The sequence below is a fragment of the Pleurodeles waltl genome, chromosome 11 (assembly GCF_031143425.1).
Source record: "Pleurodeles waltl isolate 20211129_DDA chromosome 11, aPleWal1.hap1.20221129, whole genome shotgun sequence".
Lineage (NCBI taxonomy): Eukaryota > Metazoa > Chordata > Amphibia > Caudata > Salamandridae > Pleurodeles > Pleurodeles waltl.
Window position 1 is genome coordinate 593,547,997 of NC_090450.1, and position 22,248 is coordinate 593,570,244.

General features: G+C 42.6%; 1 protein-coding gene across 2 annotated transcripts in view; it reads right to left on the reverse strand.

The window, feature by feature from the left end:
• Positions 1 to 22,248, reverse strand: part of SLC4A5 (solute carrier family 4 member 5) — a 706,789-nt gene that overhangs the window by 404,261 nt on the left and 280,280 nt on the right. For both annotated transcript variants that reach the window (XM_069214106.1, XM_069214105.1), the window contains one exon: positions 19,974 to 20,032. In XM_069214106.1, coding sequence (XP_069070207.1) covers positions 19,974 to 20,032 — 59 coding nt within the window. The remainder of the gene's footprint in view (positions 1 to 19,973; positions 20,033 to 22,248) is intronic.

The following is a 22,248-nucleotide window of genomic DNA, read 5'->3' on the forward strand; positions in this document are numbered from 1 at the left end:
TGTTTAAAGGCAGCCCCCAAGTTAACCTATGAGAGAGATAGGCCTTGCAACAGTGAAAACTGAATTTGGCAGTATTTCACTGTCAGGACATATAAAAAACAATAGTATGTGTCCTACCTTAACCATACGCTGCACCCTGCCCATGGGGCTACCTAGGGCCTTCCTTTGGGGTGTCTTATATGTAGGAAAAGGGAAGGGTTAGGCCTAGGAAGGGGGTACACTTGGCAAGTCCAATTTACAGTTGACAATTGCACACAGACACTGCAGTGACAGGTCTCAGACATGATTATAGGGCTACTCATGTGGGTGGCACAATCAGTGTTGCAGGCCCACTAGTAGCATTTGATTTACAGGCCCTGGGCACCTCTAGTGAATTTACCAGTAAATCAAATAGGCCAATCATGGATAAACCAATTAACAGTACAATTTACACAGAGACCATATGCACTTTAACACTGGTTAGCAGTGGTAAAGTGCTTAGAGTTCAAAAGCCAACAAAAACAGGTCAGGAAAAATAGGAGGAAGGAGGCAAAACATTTGGGGATGACCCTGAAAAAAGGGCCAGGTTCAACATTCTGCCTTCCTGGGATTGAGCTGCTCAATCCTCAGGAGGGCAGAAACCTATCCGTGAGGTGACAGCAGCAGGGGCTGCAGTGGAAACTGTAGAGACGTCTTTTGGCAGTACTGGGGGTCCATGGTGGAGCCCCCAGGGTGCATGGGATTGGCCCCCCCAATACAGATGTGGATTGCGGGACAATTCCATGATCTTAGACACCTCACATGGCCATATTCGGAGTTACCATTGTGAAGTTGCATCTATGTATTGACATATATGTAGTGCACGCTTATAATGGTATTCCCGCACTCACGAAGTCTGGGGAATTGGCCCTAGACAACATGGGGGCACCTTTGCTAGTGCAAGAGATACAGGTGCCTTATAAGTTGCTTAGTGCAGTGAAAAATGGCTGTGAAATAGTGTGTGCACTATTTCACTCAGAACTGAAATATGGAGTCACTAAAGTGTAGTGAACAATTTGATACGTAGAGAGAGCATAAGCACTGGAGTTCTGGTTCTTGGATGCAGAGGTGTGAGGGCACAATGGACAGCTCTGAGTGGCCAGTGCCAGCAGGTGACGTCAGAGACCCCTCCTGATAGGTGCTTACCTTTCTCAGTAGTCAATCCTCCTCTGTGGGCTATTTAGGGTCTCTCCTGTGGGTATCTCACCAGATAACGAATGCAAGAGCTCACCAGAGTTCCTCTGCACTTCCCTCTTCAACTTCTGCCAAGGATCGACTGCTGACTGCTCCATGATGCCTGCATAACCGCAACAAAGTAGCAAGAAGACTACCAGCAACATTGTAGTGCCTCATCTTGCCGGCTTTCTCGACTGTTTCCTGGTGGTGCATGCTCTGAGAGCTGTCTGCCTTTACCCTGCACTGGAAGCCAAGAAGAAAGCGCCTGTAGGTCGACGGAATCTTCCCCCTGCTAACGCAGTCACCAAACTTCTGCATCACTGGTCCTCTGGGTCCCCTCTCATTCTGACGAGCGTGGTCACTGGAACACAGGAGCTGAGTCCAAGTGTCTTTGACAGTCCAGTGGCCCTTCTGTCCAAATTTGGTGGAGGTAAGTCCTTGCCTCCACACGCCAGACAGTTTTCCTGTGTACTGCATGAACTGCAGCTGCTCGGGCTTCTGTGCACTTTTGCAAGACTTCCTTTATTCACAGCCTAGCCCAGGTCCCCAGCACTCCATCCTGCATTGCCCAACTCGCTGAGTTGGACTCCGACGTCGTAGGACTCTCTTTTGTGACTCTGAGTTGACCGCTGTCCTCAGATCTTCTAAGTGCCTGTTCAGGTACTTCTGCGGGTGCTGCCTGCTTCTGCGTGGGCTCTGTGAGTTGCTGAGCGCCCCCTCTGTGTCCTCCCCCCAAGGGGCGACCTCCTGGTCCTTCCAGGGCCCTAGCAGCACCCAAAATCCTCAACCGTGACTCTTGCAGCTAGCAAGGCTTGTTTGTGGTCCTTTCTGTGTGGAAACAACTGTAGAATCTTTGGCTTCTTCCACCCAGAGGCAGCCCTTTTGCACCTTCATCTGGGGTTTAGTGGGCTCCTGCCACCCCCTGGACACTTGCGTGACTCTTGGACTTGGTCCCCTTCCTCTACAGTCCTTAGGTCCAGGAATCCATCTTCAGTGTTTTGCAGTTAGTTTTCCTTGACGAATCCCCTATCTCGACTTTACTGTCTTTCTGGGGTAGTAGGGTAACTTTACTCCTACTTTTCAGGGTCTTGGAGTGGGGTATCTTGGACATCCTTAGTGTTTTCTTACACTCCCAGTGACCCTCTACACACTACACTAGGCCTGGGGCCCATTCGTGGTTCGCATTCCACTTTTGGAGTATATGGGTTGTGTTGCCCCTAGGCCTATTTCTCCCTATTGCATTCTATTGTGATTCTATATTGTTTGCACTACTTTTCTAACTGTTACTTACCTGATTTTGGTTTGTTTGCATATAATTTGTGTATGTTACTTACCTCCTAAGTGAGTATATCCTCTGAGATACTTTTGGCATATTGTCACTAAAATAAAGTACCTTTATTTTTAGTAACTCTGAGTATTGTGTTTTCTTATGCTATAGTGCTATATGATATAAGTGGTATGGTAGGAGCTTTGCATGTCTCCTAGTGCAGCCTAAGCTGCTCTGCTATAGCTACCTCTATCAGCCTAAGCTGCTAGAACACCTCTATTCTACTAATAAGGGATAACTGGACCTGGCACAAGGTGTAAGTACCACAAGGTACCCACTATAAGCCAGGCCAGCCTCCTACAACTGACAACACACATAGGCCAAAAACTATGAGCACTGGGGTCCTGGCTAGCAGGATCCCAGTGAGACAGGCAAAACACCCTGACAAATGGGGTTTTAAACTATGAGCACTGAGGTCCTGGCTAGCAGGATCCCAGTGAGACAGTAAACACACACTGACCAACACTGACAAACACTGACAAACAGGCCACAAATGGGGGTAACCATGCTAGAAAGAGGCTACTTTCTCACACCCACAAATGATGGCGCAACTACAGAGAGAGAGGGCCTGGCTCATTGGTATGTATGCAATAGTATGTGTGCAACTGTTATATCACCTCTCCTCACAATCTACCCTGTGTCCCTACCGGTATTGAGATAGGTCCAACCTTTGAGCTATCCTAACCTTCTGTGGCTGCTGACATCAGTGAGATACCTGACAACAGCTGGTGAAAACCGTTTCAATGAGGCCCACGGCAGAACAAGGTGTGTCACTGAGAGGATCTTTGAGCTACTGAAGGCCAGATTCCTGTGTCTACACATCTCAGGTGATGCCCTGCTCTACAGACCACTAAAGGTCTGCCAGATCATTGTTGCCTGCTGCATGCTACACAACTTGGGCGTCACATTCCACTACTTGATGTTGAGGAGGTGGCAGCTGGTCCAGTGGCTGATGATGGTGACATAGATAGTGATGAGGAGGCAGATGATGAGGATGCAGCTGACTCTAGAACAGAGTTGATCCACCAATACTTTAAATGAAAATCAGGTATCTGTGAACTGTATTGTACGTGTACTGTACTCTGTCTGCCTTGTGACATTGATCCTCCTGGTGTTTGCCATTAGGGGAGATGTTGCTGTTCAATTGTCAGAGCTATGTTTTCATGCTGTTGCCTAGCATCACACCTGCAAATCATTGGCCATGTTGTATGTTCCCAGTAATGCAATGGCAACTGCAAAGCACTGGCAACCAATGTACTATTCTCAGTTTAGCTACTTATCCTCACAGTGGACGAATATGGTGCATAACGTATACTGACAGAGGACCTTGGCGTTAGTTGTGTGATCTCAGCTACCAGGGATTGAGCACTGGGAATGCATGTATTGCAAATGTGGATCTGCCATGGTAAACACTATTGACTTTCCACTTGCAAATGTGCACTAGGGAGTACAACAATGTCCTGCATGTGTGTTGAGTGGGCAACATTGACTCCTATTGTGATGATTGTCCCTGTATTGCTATATTTGCAGGTCACTTTTGTCATGCTACTGTGGTCCGTGGCTAGACTGGTGGATCCCTTGACACAGGATTACCCTATCTTGCTTTTCTACCATCAAACTAGCTGCACATTGCTCCCCCTTCTCTCCATCTTACAGACTTTTGCAGGTCAATGATTTCACTGAAATGAAATGTTGTACTACAGATATTCTTACTTGTTACAATAAAGACATGTAAGCAATAGCTGTGCTCAATGATGTTTATTTTGTTTCACAATTGCAGTGGGTAAAGAGTGGGGTCATATGGTGGATGAGTTCATCAGAGCAGTTGGCCCAGCTGCTGGTAGTACAGGTTCAGTATCCAAAGGCCATGGGAAAATTGAGGCATGACAATGGACAGTCAACAGGGTGTGTCAGTGGCAAACAATGGAGAATGTCCAGGAGAGGGTTACTTCCTGGCAATAGTTATGGTCTTGGCATCAGATCCTGCAGAATGTCTGGATGTACGACCTCGTTTGGGTGGGGGTTCCTCAGCTACAGAGGGTGGGGTGCTGGTGGCCTGTGGGTCCTCGGGCAGGGCCTCTATTCCAATATATGTGGCAGAAGTGGATGGCTCATTTGGTATGTGGCTAGTGGAAGGGGTCTGCTGGTGGGTGGATGGGGCAGGCAGGATAGTTGTTCGTTCTTTGAGCACCCCTGCGATGGTGGCCATGGTGGCATTGAGGGTCTTCCACTGCTGCATGGCCTCCTGGTGGTATTCCCTCTGCAGGCTCTGGTTCTCATGCAAGGTGGAGAATATCTGGCACTTGTATGTTCCCAGGACTTGGGAGATGGGCTCCTGGCCAGTTGTTCCTCTTTGGGGCCCCATCCATTGGCCCACAGAGGCCCTCCCACTGCCCTTGGCCCCCTGTGCCCCTGTTACAGTGTGCCCACTCCCATTTACACCAGGACCTTCATCGTCTTGGGTATGAGGGGTAGACTCTAGTCCCTGTACTCTGTGGCACACTGCTGCTTGACCAGTTCTAAGGACACAGGATTGGGGACGAGGGATTGGCTGTGTTGTTGTTGCCACAGGGGTGGGGAGCTCAGATGTGGGCAGGGTGAGACTGGTGGTGGTGGACTGACCTGTTGTCCCAGATGGGCTAGGTAAGTCGTCTATGTCCAGACATACAGAGTAGTAGTCCTCACAGGGGCCTTCATCCTGGGGAGGGCCTGCTTTCTCTGTCATACTCTGTAGGGTGGCAGTGGCAGGGGTACCTGTGGAAGGAGAGGAAGTGAGTTACATTGTGGAGGTGTACTTGTTCATATCATTGATGCATTCGGTGGCTTCCCAGTGATGGCAATGACAGATGCAGCACTGCAGACATTGTTTGTGGTTGGATTGTGACATTGGTTCCATGTTCCATTGAGGGTTGTAGATAGTGGATAGCATCACTGTCATTGCCATGTAGTGATACGCAGTTGAAGCATCCCGTTGATGTAGCTGGTGCGATGGTTTTACGTGCAGGTGTTCCACTGTGAAGTGGGAATAGCAGCTTTTCATGTGTAGGAAATAATGTATTATGAAAGTTGTAGTGCCTGCCATTGTGAGTACTATCCGCACACTAGGGAGGAACTGTGTGGGGATAGTGGTAGTGGTGTGGTGTGCTATGCAGGGGAGGGACATTAGGTGATTGGGGGGAGTCAGTGGGAGGTGGGGAGAATTGGGGAGTGATAGGGTGGTGGGGACGCATGCTGTACAGGAGTCGTTGGTGCCAGGGGAGTGTTAGTGACTTAGCAGAGTCCAGTCCTCCAGTTCTTCCAGTCAGGCCCTCTGGATGCAGAATGGCCAGGACATTCTCTTCCCACGATGTCAACTCTGGGGGAGGAGGTGGGGGCCCACTGCCAGTCTTGTTGATGGCAATTTGTTGTCTCGTTGTCATGGAACGCACCTTCCCCCTAAGGTTGTTCCACCTTTTCCTGACGTCCTCCCTTGTGCATGGATGGTTGCCCCCTGAATTTACCCTGTCGATGATCCTCTGCTGTAGCTCATTTTTCCTGGCTATATCCTGGCAATTGCATCGACTCATGATCCTCAAATCTTCGTCTGTGAATCGTGTGGGTACTTTTGAGGGGACCTGGTGATTGTGATGTGGTTGGGGGGAGTGCTGTGCACAGGTGGTTATTTTTGGTGCTTGATGGGGTGTGTGAGATGCCTAGAATTGTGTGTTAGTGTGTTGTGGTGTTTGTGTGCAGTTGTGATGTGTGTATAGTGTTTATGGTGCAGTTGTATGGTGTGAGCTGAGTGTGAAGTGCAGATATGCTTATGGTGTATCAGTGCCAATTAGGTTGGTTTGTGGTTCCTCGCTGTGCCTGCCTGTGGTTGTAGTTGCACAAAATTGTGGGTTGTGTGTGGGTGTGTGTTTTATAGTGGTGTGTGTGGGTGTGTCCATTGTGTGTATGTGTCCCAGGTGTGGGGTATTCGTACTTTCCAATGTGGTGTGGTGTTCAGGCTGAGGTGTGTTTTTGGCCACGGCAGTTTGGACTGCCAATGGTTTACTGCCGTGCAATGACCTCTGTGGTGATTTGTGGTTTGTGATATGAAGGGCGGTATGTTGTCGGCATGGCAGAGCTGTTGGTGGGACTACCTCTCTCACGCCATGAATTGGCCTGGCGATCTCATAATTGTGGCTGTTTTAGAGTGGTCTTCAGTTTGTGGTTTGTAAAACGGCGGTCGGGATACGCCAACTCTGGTGGTATTTTGCCCGCTGCCACCACAGTGGTCTTCCAAAAAGACCGCCAGACATGTAATGTGGGCCTCAGTCATGAGCACCAGAGTGGTAGGTTAACTATTTATTTTCTGATTGACTGCACATTGTTCCTCATCTTCTTCTTTGGCTGTGGAAGGAGTAGGTCACTCCTCATGCATGATCCTTGTGCTTCTTCTCATTCATCAGGTTGCAGCAGTGAATCTGACAGCTCTGCTGCTCTCTTGGCTGCCAGCCGTCAAGGGAATCCATCGTTTGGCTACATGGTACGTAATTCTGCAGGTCCTGTGCAGGTCTTTCTTCTCTTGGTTCTAGTCCTAATCGCTTTCATGTGTGTTATGAAAGTGAGTGCTCTTCTGGTGTAGAGCACTCGTAACCTAAAGAAACCGTGCTGAACCTTCAGTAAATAGTCTGAAAAGATCATGACATATGAGACTTCGTGGTAGAGCTCAATTTTTTGCTGGGGTGTCCTTAGCATTGCATTCCAGTCCATCTGATTGAGGCTATGAGGGGTATGTACGGAAACCACATTGAGTCCTCCTGTGAACGAAAAAGCAGGCCTCCCCCAACACACTGAAGTATGTGCGGTTGGCTTATCCTCTTCAGTGAAAAAATCTTGATACAAAACCCATTTAAGAGGTTCATGTCACAGGCAAATTAATCCTGAAAGGATTCAAGTCTTTGCCTTCTGTTTCTCCAGTGAAGACTTTACTCTCTGTGGTAGGAAGTGTCCCCAGTAGGGATATTAGTATTAGCTTATTGGACTCCCTTTCCGTCCAAGACAGGCAACATTCCTTGTAATTCCATCTCTGGCTGGAATAAATAGGAAAGAAACATTCTGCAACATCTCAAGCACTAAAAGTGATTATCCTAAATCAGACTGTGGTTTTATGCATTTATGCAAACTTGCAAACACACTAGCATCACAATACTTCAATACTTCCTACTGCCTTTAAAATACTATCAGTTTAGTTTGGCCTATACAAGAGTAGACTTCCTCACCCTAGGTCACAGAAACACATTTCTGGATTGTGGCTACTAAAATCATGCATATCAAATCCATAACTAATCCATATATGAAATTGAGCAGGGAATATGTACTTCTACTGTTATCTTACAATATGGTACGTATTAATATTTTAACCCCCGAGAGGTGTAATTCTAGTTTCCTGAATCTATGTCAGGGCAACCCTGCAGAAGAACAGATTGTATTGAAAGTGAATGGGACTGCCATTTTACAGAAAGTCCACACTAACGTAACCCTCTTTAATGTACGCGAGCCCACAGTAGAGTGCACGACTAAGCTGTTCAGAAAAGCAAAACAAAGTAGGGTAAAAGAGTTTTCATAAAAGAGTGCTACCAATGCTGGGGGTTTAAAGCTCCGACAAAGTTTTTCTCGAGTTTTGGACAAAGAGCTGATAATGGCATACATTTGAGGGCAGACTATAGTGGCAGTAACTACTGTGTGTGAATCAGCACAAACAGCTTGGTTAGCGTATTGTTGATTGTGAAATCATCACATGAAGGTGTATAGCATTCTTAAATGATCTATCCTACATTGATGTCATGTGCACGTAAACTGGGTGCTTCTTCACTATCTGTAATGTGGGAGGCCCACGAGTGTAGGCACAATGGAATTCGGGCTTATGAATTTCCACTGCTCTCATTGGCTCACCCTGCTTGTGGTTGTGTGGTACTAGATGAGAGGGCAGCAAACACACATTGTAAAGGCCTTCAATGTTGTATCCCTTATCTGTCACCTGGCAGTATTCTCTTTTCCGATGCTTTCTGTTGTGCTTGTAGGAGGTTTAAATAAAAGCACTCCTTTTGTTAGGACCTTTGTTCCATAAGATAAAGTTACCAGCTTATGCTGTCTTCAGTGCAAAGCTGCTAGAAACCAGGCTCTGAACCTCAGTCCACTGTAACTAGATGATCCGTCAGAAAAGCATAATTGTGCATGTCTGGCTGGATCAGTGCACCACGTACTATATAAGCTGATTAACACACATTTAGCCTCTCTTGCAATGTACATATTTTAATTGCATTTCCTTTTATTTCTACTTTCTACTGCTGTCTACCTGCCCTGAGTAATAGGTGGTTCATTAGGGTTAGATGAAATAAACATCTTACTAGCACACTTAAGATTGAATTGTTCACGAGACATGTGTATGGTCTCTTTAAGCACATTTACAGTACTCTTGCCGCACCATGATTTTAAATCATTTACTATGAAAAGGGCATTTACAAATATGCATGACTGTGTTGTTTCTCCTTACAAAAGGGCATCTTGTCTAATGGTTCGTGCCAGGCAGGGCAGCAAACAGCATTGCTGCGTTGCATTGCGTGAAACAGAGAGAGCAGAAATGCACCATATCTACAGAAATATGGCGCACATCTGCTCCTTAATACTGCTGCACACTGTGTGCTGCCTAGCCCCAATGCAGGGATCCTCGTACCATGCTGGAAGGGGGCCTGTGTGACGGGCAGGATTGTTTTTGAACAGGAAGGGATACCTTTCTGCACATAAACAATCCCAAGGGGCATTTTCCTCTTACTGTGTGTGGTGCAGAATGCAGCATACAACGAGGAGAGAAACAGATTGCCATTGTCTGGGAGGCATACCATTTTGACACTATCTGGAATTGCCTGAGATCCATAGGTGGATGCATCGGAACACTCATGCTCCACCCATGGAATGCCTACCAGCTTCAAATGTAACATAATGTAGGGCAAGCTGCTGCATTACGTTTCTTTACAAAGCCACTCATGGCAGCACAAATTGTCTGTTGTATGGCTTTGTAAATCTGACTGAAGCCTTTGCATTGTCCTTGCGTTGCCCTATACAACACCAAAACAATGAAGAGGCTTAGTAAATCTGGGCCAAAGTCTCTCACCCATCACAGTAGACCACTTGTGGGGGGTATTGTAATCGTGTTGACAAAGCCACTTTTAGTGCATATATTTATATGTACAAGAGTAATAGACAACAGGGTGAGTTTAGTAGTAGCTGAGTTGCGCGAGAGCTGAAAATGGAATTCTTGCTGGCCATCATTTGGAAATCACATTCACCAATTGCCAGAGGCTAAGTCACAGCTCCTCTTTTGCCACTTGAGAAACAGGGACTGTTTCAAAAAGCTAATTTCAGCTGTAAACCTAAGATTATGTCTTAAATGGCTGCATTTACAAGTGTTAAGTAAAGCCACACAAGATGTGGGGGGAGGAGCAGAAACTGACAAACACATATGGCATTCACATCCCCTCTGACACTTTCTCAAATACAAAATGGCCAGAGAAAAGGGCTGGACTTTCTTACCCTTCCTGGGTTGGAAGAGAAGTACATATTCCCACACTTTGGGGATTATTTACAAGCCCCTTGCGCCACCAGAGTAGCATTTTTTTGAAGCTTTGAAGCTTTGATGATGCTGTGCCCTGCTCCATATTTACAAGGCAGCGCTAAGTCACTTTTTGTGGCTTAATGCGGCCTTGTAAGTATGGGCCGGCCGACACAAAAGGGCATGCAATGGGTGTTGCTGTGGGCGTACCCATGCAACACCCATTACTTTTTTACTCTGCCCCAGGGGTGGTGTTAGAGTGGCGCAACGAGGAGAAATACTTTTATTTCTCCTCATTTTTTGCTCTTTCTATGTGTCCTGCATTCTGCAGCACACATAGGAGCAAAACGCAATTAATGATTGTTGAAGGTGTCCCTTCCTGCACAATTACAATCACCCCTGCAACGCAGGCATCTTTTCACCTTGGTGCAAAGGTGTCTGCGTTGGTGCCAGGCAGCTGATTTCACACGGCGCAGGGGAAAACACAGGGATGTGCCATATTCTGGTAAATACAGCGCATCCCTGCATTTGGAAATGACGTAGCTCAGTGCATCAAAACTGCTTGCGGCACAGACCTGCACCATTAACGGTATAAATTAGGCTCTTTGTGCGTAAAAGGGGGAGGCGTTTCTCCATGTGAGAAACATGTTTTCTGAGTGAGAAAACAATGAAAGAAAATATGCATTTTGACAGTTAGGCCTGTTTCTCCATGGCAGAGTTCCATTGTGCACCTGGAAGACTTTGTCTGGTGAACTGCTGGGAATATATGTGAATATCCAAAATTATATAGCTAAAGGAGTATAGGAGTGTGGGCGCAGTAGTAAATTTCCAAGTAATGTTGAATCATGTTAACTGGCTCCTGTCCCCACCTCAGCTACTCCTTGTTTATTTTAGGCTTATAAATAATTTTATTAACCCCTACAGTGCGGGCGTCAACCACTGGCTGACGCCCACGCTACTTCCCTGGTGTGGGTCACAACTAGTGGCCGACACCAGGGAGGGGGTTAAAATATATTCGGGTGCGTCGCAGCTAAGGGGTTAGAGAGAAATAGTTAGAGGCCCTTTCACCATACACACTCATAGTCCTAGGCTCCTCAAATTACCCATTGTTATGGGCCATGAGACTAGCTTTGACTTGAGTGAACCTTCCTTTCTTGAGTGAATCACCTTAAAATAATTACGATCGACTAAAACAAAGAGACATATGTGTATGTATTTCTTTGTATGTATCAGCACCTGTGTAGTACTTGGCCTGTCAGAAAATACCCAAGAACAAATTAAACTTTTTTTGATTATCTACATCGGAATGCAATAGAGAAAAGTGAATTAATAAATTAATAGATTGAGTGAAAACTAGCATCTTGTCTAATTAAATGCTCCATTTATATAAGACATTATTTTGCTAAAACTGTGCATTTCGATTGACACTCAAGATTTTGTTTAGTTTATTGCTTCCATGTGAAGTTACATTTTAATTTCTTAATTATTTTGTTAAAAGGTAATTCAGCTTGGTTTACGTATGAAATTTTCACTCACAAAAAAGTTGCAGCAAATTGCTGACCACCTTTTTGCAAATGGAAAAGAATATTGCGAATCAACCTATTTACTAATAGGTCAGTTAGCAAAACTCCGAATAGTAGTGGGTCGCAATCTGATCTACAGTACCAATATTCTAGAGGTAGGTCGCAAATTGCAAATCCCTATGAATGGACGCCATCATGTGGATGGTGGCTTTCTAGGGTCAGTAAAATTCCATGTCTGTGATCACATCTCAATTAAGTAAACTTTAAAAAAAATGCAGTTTGTTTTCCTTAAAGAGAAGGGGGCTGCATTTAAAAGGAATAGTTATTTTTCTTAAAGTTTATTTGAGAGTTGGCAGTGGTCCCCTCAACTACTGCCTACTCCACAACAAACCATTTTTTGTTACATTCCGAAGCGCAGCCCTTCCCTTTAGCAAGTGTGCTACCACTCCAACTGGGGAGTCAGTAACCTTGATTGGTTCCCACTTGATTAAGGTCACAAAACATTTACACATACCATAACAAAAGACTATATGGAAGGGATGCCCTAAACACACCCCTTACAAATAATTTGCTATTCATTTCTATAACCATTTTAAAATTTAGTAAAATGTTAGTGTTGAAAAAACACAATTGTTCAGTTGCTTTACAACAGCAGGTTGGTGTTGCACATCTAGAACTTGGTTATTTATCACAAACTCATTATCGGGGATTTAGATGTATTAAAAGCAACTTTAAATCTCTACTTTAATACTTGATTCTGCAGTAGAGTAAAACGAAACAAGCATAATGTTGGTAAAAGTAAAGGCCACAGCAAGAAAAATACCCCTTCTTACTTAAAAAGCCTAAACGCGGAGAGGGCATAAACCATTTGCTGAAGAGGCATGTAAAGATATTTTACTATTTGAGGCAGAGCATTTTTTTATAGCTACCACCAGTGACTCCATATAGATGTTGGGATTCCACTCTACCTACCTTTTTGTGACAGCCCACCATTGATCAATAAATGGTGCAGCCACTCGCCTTGCTGTGTATTGAACATTATAACATGTAGGGGCGGCTCCTCCATATGGGTGGAGGAGAGGTGCCCCCGTACCAGCAGCAACCGCTGAGAGTCCTTACACAAGGGAGGGATAATAAACTGTGTTTATTATCCCTTCCTTGTGAAAGGGGTGGGCGATGGGAGTGACAAGCAGAGGGGAGTGCACTGTGCATTCCCCTCACTGTGCACGTATGTTTGGTCGGCTGTCTCCAGCCTATCAAACATACATGCGCAGTAGGCTGTCTCGAGCCCATCAAAGAGAGTCTGCACAGGCTCCCAGTCTGCCTGGGAGCGCCCAAGCAGGGCGCTCCCAGCCAATCTTGATGCTGCTATGAGAAGCATCAGGATTGGCCGCAGGGCAGGCTGTGAGCCTGTGCCTGCAGCCTTCAGAGGAGCAGCGCGGCGCAGGAGCCGAAGTACGTTTTTAAAATTTGTATTTTTCATTATTATGCTACCCCATCCCTCCCCATACCCGCCTCCCCCCACCCCGCGGGTCACCCCGCCCCCAGGAATCCCAACGAGCCGTGACTGATAACAAACCCATCAATACTGTCTGCCAAGCCCAGTAGCATTGTTCTGTGCCTGGTGCGAAGTGGTTCACTACACAAGTGTTTGGATCATGCAGGGTACAGCCTGGTATCAAATCCCAACTCAAACAGTGAAAGGTCATGACTAATATTCTAATCCTGCTTCAGTAGCGGGGCTGTGCAACTTACCTGCAGCACATAGAAGATATGGTTTCTGCCCTGTCTCTGACTCTACCTTGTCACAGGTTAGAATTGGCTCAGGCCACCCTGTGAGAAGTCTCCTACCTCACCTTCCATTGGCCATAACTGTGTTGCCTCACAGAGCTGATGGACATTTTCTACTTTGAAATCAAGGCATGTCAGCTGTCTGTCTCTTCCTTATCCCCCTTCCTCTCCCCTGTACTCAAGTCATGAAGACAAACTCCATGCAGGAATGAGGTCACCTCCGTGCTCCAGAGGTGGAGTTCGACAGCCACATTTCCCAATTTACTGGGACTTGGAGAAGCTAAGCTCCAAGTTTGTAGGCTTTGAACCCACAGCTTTATTCTCCCACCACAAATCACGAATTGAGAGGATGATGCAGCTGGGAGGAGCACCTTAGCACCATGAAGCCATGCTGCTGCCAAGCTGTGATCACCGCCACACCCAGAGGTAGATCTAGCTTTCTCTACAGAACAGTGGCCCATCTGTAATTTACTGTGGTGTTCTTTACACAATTCTGGCTTATTTGGCTCTTGATACAAGAGGGCACTTATTGCTTTTTTTAAAAAATCTGCTGTTTTACCATCATTTTCTAAAGTTTGTCTGGGTCATGCGACTCTAACAACTAATATAAGACTTCACTAGCACAGCACAAAACAATTAATGTTTTGAGTGCCTCTTTAGCACCTCTGTTTTTTAATGAATGTCCAAACTGTTTTGCAAAATCCTCAATTTCTTAAACTTTCTTTGAAGTAAGCTTCTCACATAAAAGGTCAGACTTAGATACTCAGGAAATATAAGGAGGGCATAGATATGCCCTGTCACTTTCAAAGTTCAACAGGTACTACTGACCAGCACTTTTTTAGTACTAAGCTGTGTCATAGATAGCTTCTCACGTCATGCATATCAAGGGCCTTGACGTCATCTGTAGCATGTGCCTCTGTCTAACATTATTCGTAAGATGTATAAAGGGCTGGTCATAATGACAGGACAATGTGAACAAAATAAAAAATAGAAGACAGAATATATAGACGTATAAATTCAAAAATAAATAAACCAAAATATCAGTCTAAGAAAGATATGTTTAGCTTAAGTTGGCCAAGCAGAGATAGTAAAACTTTTAAAAGACAATTGTCTTTTAAAAGTAGGACTTTGAAGGGTTCAGCAAAATTGTCTTAGTTGAAGGAGTGCAGCGTTTCTGTTTAAAAGAACTAATAAGCTGAAATGCATTGGTTCATGTGTATTATGTATGAATAGGAGAAGTGGTAGCTTCTCCGCATGGGAATTTGGTCTACTTTCCTTCAACTACGGTTTCCCTGTGTCATGAGACTGTCTTCTTTGAAAGCTATATGTATGCACCAAGGATGATAATATATCTTGGATGTAACAAACAAATTCCACAGCTCATAAATGGGTGATTGAGCAAACGCTCTGGGGCCTAGTTTGTAACAGTTCATAGCAACTGAGGATCACCCATCTCTCATTTAGGAAATATCTTGACATTACCCTCAGATGCCTTCTGCACCTCACTGCTCAACTGCAATGACAAGCCTATGAATCATTCAATCAGATTAGGAGTGGTCTTGCACTCTAACAATCTCCTCATCTCCATTCAAGCACACCCCAAAACTTGTAAATCATGTCCCTTCTCTCGCAATCAGCTCCTTTGGTTCTGAAAAATAGAGATAGGTATCCAACTGATTATGGCCCAGACCCTCTCAAAGCTCAGTGTGCCAGGGTTATAATAAACACTGGAATATGAGAGCATTTTTTATTTATTGTTGGTGCACTACCAGCTCTCCAGCCACTCATAACCCAGGTGAATTTATGACCTCCACTTCTTCCTATAGGAGAGCGTCTCTCACCAGAGTCACAGATGAAAGCTGTAGTAGATAGAGGTAATAGATATCTTCACATTATAACTGCAATATGCAAAATAAAATAACATGAGTCAGAATTCTTAATGTGCTCAATTTTCATTAAGGGGAAATGCACAAATGTTCCACTCCATCTTTCTGTTGTATTTCGGCAGAGCATTTTTAATTGATGGGTTCTTCACAACTGGTATTTTAATCCCTGCACAGATAGCTGAACACATACTGTGCCAAAAAGACTTTTGCAAAAGTATCACATAACCTGCCTTTAAATTGAAACCAGTTGGAACTGGTTACTGTCCTCTAGATGAACCTAATGTGGCTCAGCCTCAATTTCTTATCGTCATACCTCATTATCCCTGTGCATGGGTGGCCAACTGACAAACTGCAAAACTGTCTCTAAACTCTAGAGTACCTTCCAGTACAACCAACACCCAAGCCAGATCTACCTATCATTGGATTATACAGCATTCTTCCTTTGAGAGAGGCCTGCATTTCAGACATAGAGGGACCAATATCAACATGGGGTGAAAGAAGAGGTGTCTGATAGGTGTGGGATCCTCTAAGGGCTGCAGAGGATTAGTTTGGGGGAAGAGAGGGAGAAAATCAAATGAGGCATATTGGAAAACTGTAGCACAAGACACTGTGAGATGGTGACATCTTTGTGAGATGGGAACTTGCTCACAAGGTAATAAAAGTGAAGCAGGAAATGTTATAGAAACTTTAGCTGGACATGCTCAAGAATTTTGCCAATCACAACTAAAACTGCTGCAACTTCATTCTGAAAGCTTCTCCAAGGGCCAAAGAAGCAAGGTTCTTGCTGATCCACAAGGAAAACGATGGTCCAGGTTGTAACCAGAGGACACCTCCAGCTATAATGCTCTTTTCCTAAGGACACAAGAGTGTAAAGGATCCTGAAGACAGAAAGAGCTACATTCCCCCATTAGAAAACCAGTAAGCAAGTGGAAACTGTACATTTGGCTGTGGGCCTGACCAGGAGTTGTGGGAATTCTTATAACAACTCAATCCCATTGTCTACTTAATGTCTACTGTCCACAAAGACTTCCCTGATAGAGAGAAACTTTTAGACCATCAGGCCAAGAGGTTAAATAACGTTTTATGAAGTTAGAGGGACTCCTTTTCAGAAACTACTGACTGGTGTCTGGAGAAGCACTCATGAACATTTGGCCTTTTTTCATCAACTACCTTTTAAACAAGGACATATGCTGCTGCAAATGAGTAACTCATTCAGAAGGATACACACTAAAGGTAATTTTTTAAAATGCGTTTGGGGCCTTTTTTCTACTTCAATACCATATAAAATGCTATGTCACCACAAAATAAATTTTTTTTAGACCCACAGCCAAGGAATTGTTATCCTTAATTTGATGATTTATATTTTAATACATCTTGTTTGATCTTTACATTATATTTACTTCATTTGATCATTAAGTTGAGATGTTTCTATCTAAATTGGTTTGAGAATTTAAACTTGCTTATGTTTTGAATATAATGTTGGTTGAGGTAAACCTTGCTGCTTTAGTCAAGCTACCAGCAGAACGCCGGGGATTCCTCATCAAAGATACCTGTTTATGTAAAATGAATTATTGTGACTTGACATTGTGGGATGTAAGACATAGCTTGGATGAGAAATTCAGCCTCTCTCCTCCATAGTTTAAAAGTCAGGTTTTCTATATATTCGAAATACTGCAGGTACTAGTACTGTCCCTTTTTGATGTACTCTCAATGGAGATCTATAATTAACCTGCAAATGCTGTAGGGATGTACCTAAACTGGGTAACCCATATGGGCATCAATCCTTAAGCTTACAATTTGTTTTATCTGTCTCTGACTTCAAGCGCATATTGATGAGCAAAAAACTTTTTTTTAATTTCTATGATGTAGAATACGATATTTGGGCACTTTTGGGCACCTGTAACCTGTGGTAAATGGGAAAGATAGAGTCATACTGTCTTTGCTGTATGCCTATCATTGCTCAAACAGAGGTTTGGCACATATGCATCATCATTCTGAATTTTAAGAAGTTACATGACAGGTACAGTCAGATGTCCATGGAACTGTGTAGTCCTGGTTTTAATCCATACTTCTCAATTTTTTCATGGAATACATCAATCGATCAATTCTTATCCATCTTCTGGGTCATGCCAACTTGTAAAGCAACCTATATGACAAATAATTAGAAATATCCCAGCAATTCTCCTGCATTGTTAACCTGTTAGATTTTAGACATTCTGAAAAATCAAGTTCTCTTTAGCACTGATATGTCCTGAAGTATCATTTCTTTCAAAGTATTTCACTTCAGGTTTGAGTGCACTCATTTTCTGTTTAAGTACGAGATCAATCTTAGACTATAGAGTACAAAATCCATAACTAATTTGGTTTTGCTTGATATCCTCAAAAGGACAAATATAAAGCCTGAAAATAAACAAGCATTTGCAAGCCAATCTGTCTCACATTTTGCCTTTGCCAGCACAAAAAATGATGTAAGTACGGACATGCATCATGACATATGAGTCATGATGGTACGGTGGCCTCTGCATGATAACAGAATAGACCCATAGTTGGTTTTAGGTGAGCCCTTGGTCTTTACTGGGTGACTTCCTTGTCTATCTCTACATGATGACAAAATAGAGATAGACAAGAAAGTCACCCAACGAAGTCCAAGGAGCTCACCTAAAACCAACTATAGGTATATAAATTATCATATTTGGGACAGTGGGTCTTAGGGACAAAAGGTTTTCAACTGTTGCAAAGCCTAAGGAAGAAAGAAAAGAACCCTTTCAAACTCCATAAGTTAGCATCTGATGACACTCATTTTAATTTATTCAATCCTGGGCTGATGCCTCCATTGCACAACTTAAGGCAGGTTCCTTATGGCGCCATCAACACATGGTGCCAATTACATAAAAAGAATGAAAAACTGGCTTTTGATGAAAAGATAGAATGACAGAGGGGGTTCCAGCCACAAAATAATATTTTGCCTGGAGTGACAATCACCCTTTCTCTGTTTTCTACATAACAGGCCTTACTTCAACCAGTCTGTGGTTGGTTGGCTTACAAAAGGCACATTCCTAAATAAACTGAGCAGCACAAAATGGCTTGCTGTTTCAAAAGCTAAAATTATAAACAAATGCACAAAGCCAACAGCCCCCTCTATTAAAAATATATATGGCATACTAATTAATATTTTGGTGACCAGAGAATGTACAAGTATGTTTTTAGGCTTCTACTAAACTCAATCTTACTTCGAATTCTGTTTCCTGGAAATTATTTCAAATTATGTGGTCCCATTTTTGCTTTCCTCCACCTTTTTATCCACTAACAAACTCTTTGCATGAGCTTCCTCAATTATTCAATGCAATTTTTTCTGATTAATAAAGTTGAATTTGAAACAAATTTGTTCAATCCTGGGCTGATGCCTCCATTGCACAAGTTAAGGCAGGATCCTCATGGCGGCATCAACACATCGTGCCAATTACATAAAAAGAATCAAAAACTGCCTTTTGATGAAAAGATAGAAGGACAGAGGGGGTTCCAGCCACAAAATAATATTTTGCCTGGAGTGACAATCTCACTTTCTCTGTTTTCTACTAAACAGGCCTTACTTCAACCAGTCTGTGGTTGGTGGGCTTACAAAAGGCACATTCCTAAATAAACTGAGCAGCACAAAATGGCTTGCTGTTTCAAAAGCTAAAATTGAAACCAAATGCACAATGTCAACAGCCCCTTCTATTAAAAATATATATGGCATACTAATTAATATTTTGGTGACCAGATAATGTACAAGTAAGTTTTTAGGCTTCTACTAAAATCAATCTTACTTCGAATTCTGTTTCCTGGAAATTATTTAAAATTATGTGGTCCCATTTTTGCTTTCCTCCACCTTTTTATCCACTAACAAACTCTTTGCGTGAGATTCATCAATTATTCAATGCAATGTTTTCTGATTAAAAAAGTTGAATTTGAAACTTTCCAATCAAAAGAAAAGTATGTACCATATATTTATATTATACATTGAATATTACATTTTTATAAAGTGTAAGTAAATATAAATATGGATGCAAGTATACATATCTATTTCTCGTTTTCAGTTTCACATCGCATAGTAAACTTTAATAAGTAGATTTTTTACAATAGCAATATATGTATTCAAGGTTTTGGAAAGTGTCAAATTCGTAGAATTTGCAGATTTCAGATGCTAAGATAGGTGCATGCAGATAATAAGGTCTATCTGCGCAACTGTATATTTACACAGTGATTTAGATAGAGAATACTATTTACCAGTCCTGTGTGATTTGATATTGATGCTGCAGGTGTAAGTTGTTAAACCATACAGTTCTAAAGAAACTCAAGCAGTTTGTCTATTACAGAAAAATATTGTGGTTAGCGAAAAAAATATTTTTTCTTACACACCTACAAGAAATATCTCCAGATTTATAAAATACTTTTACAAAATCGGTTTAAAGGGGAAAACCTCAAATTGGATGTCAAAAAAGTATTTGCTAAGCTGAGTTTCGCAATATTTTTCTGTATGATTAGTTTACCCCAGATCACTAGCATGCATAGCCTTTTCCAGAGTTTACCTGTAAATAGGCCTCATTAGAAGGTATATGTTTTCTCCTACTTTGATCCAATACAACATTAAATAGAAACCCTTTGTCCAAAAAAGGTCATTTATTTTTTAAACTTACTACCTGATCTGTAGTTGGAGTATCTGAAATATCATTCATACTTCTGCTTTGTGCATGACCTAAAAGGAAATAAAGAAAGATATATGTATGAATTTAAAAAACATTTGGTCTCTGCAAATCAAATATGCCTAATTTCTTAAACTACAGAAATTGTTTTAAAATGTATATTTGCACTTAAACTTGAAATCACAATGCTCCACAACCGTTTACATTAGAAAACACAGCCTTTTTTCTGTGCTGTTGAGGACAAAGAAGCAGGCTTGTGTAGTTGTAAATGCATTAGGAAGGCTATTATCAGGGTCATTGTGAAATGCAATGCATCATTTGCAAAAATACAGATGCTCTTTCAGGAGCCAGTCATCAGTACTGCTGAATGCGAACACTGCCAAATACCAAGACTGCCTGATCTTATACCCTCTTTCTTCCACCACCCTACACTTTTTTAGCCTTATCACACAAAATGAGCACTGCAAGTGCTACTTTAAGATACAGACTCTGCCACAGTTTTGGCTGGCCGGTGTCCTTAATAGTTGAAGAGTCAGAGCAGCGCCATTTTACCCCCTTAGGAAGTGGTGAATATGTCCATGTCACTGGTTATTTAAAAGCTTTTGCTGCCCTGCCTTAGGATATATGAAACAATAGTCTTGTCAGATTGAAATGCATTAAATAAAGAAAACATTCATATTACTTTAGTAAATTTTCAAAAGATATCAAAACGCTGATAAATGTAGGTCAAACCATAACGAACATTAAAAAATACTGTATTGTTTTACCAAATGTCAAATCATTCATTTTATACATAAGTGCTTTGTGTGTGAAAAGTGCAAGAAATGTTCATGCAGTGTGTTATAAAATGCAACCACAATAATCTGTGAAAATCCTAAAGTTAAAAACAGTCTTTGAAGAACATACCTGCCTAATACAAAATGGTACATATAGTTTGAGTGAGTTTGCCCTATTTTTTCACCATTGTATTTACTCTTGGTGCTCCACGACAGGAAGTTTTCTGTTTCTTTATGTAGCAATTTGTGGGAAAGAGAATAACATTTGGCGGTCCCCTCTTATTACCTATTTCGCATACCATAGAGGAGAGGTTTTTAGCAATTGTGTGATTGACTAGAGGTTAGTCACATTACTGCTAATTGATTATTTCGGGATTTATTATTGCTTGTGCTCGAGACCTGATTACTATATATACTTTTGTGCATAGGTGTTCCTCACATTGCCCTATGAAGCTCCCATTAGATGAAAGGGAACCACACACATTTTGAAAGGGGTCAAAACGTCAACATTCAATACTTTTTGCCCAATCCATATTGTCTCCAAATGGGAAATAATGAAAAATACAAGCCCAAGCCCCCAGAAGGTGAATAAGTACCATTATGCATTAAGAATGATTTAATGATTTCAATCTGACAGAACTATTGTTTCATATATCATATGGCAACCAGGTTCACAGGAATACATGGTTCTCACATTGGTAGAATACATCTGTCTGGAAATATAGCAGCATTTGTTGAAATTTCCAAGGTAAGCAACGGAATATATCACAGTACCATGCACAATCAACACAAGAATACAATTAAAACATAGCAGGGCACAATACAGCAAAACAGTAAAAACAGAAGACACCACAACAACCACAGTACAACACCGCATTACATTACAATAACTGCCGTGCAAAAACACGGCAGCCAGGAAAACAACAGAACGCATCATTACCGCAACAAAAGGCCACACAGCAAATATGCACACACATTTTCATCACACATTACCACATCCATAACCTGCTTTCATAATGCAGTGTTAAAATGTGTCTGCTCTAAGCCCTGCACTAACTTAGCACCAAAGACATGAACTAGCAAAAGTCAAAACTGTTTTGTGATCCGGCCTCCTGTTTCTTTATCTTGCTCTTGTAGTTTCTTTAAGACACTGCTTTCTCCCTTTGTTAATGTTTTCCTATCATTCTTGTCACCCACCTTTCTCACTTTTTGTCATTCTCTCCATTGCTGTTGGTCAAAGAATAATGTTGACAAATAAGTACTGGTGCCCTAAAAAAAGTGACGGATACCACGACCAGTAACCATGTCATAGACTAAGCACTGGTGAGATATATTAACTCAGATTGTAAATAACCACCAAATAAAGGAGAACCTTGCGAACAGTAGGAGTAAGAAACATACATTTTACTATAATTAACCCCTCTGTCTGAGTCCAAAGCCAGTACTGCGCAAACCATCTGATGTAAGCCAGTAAAAAAGGCTGTCACACTGTT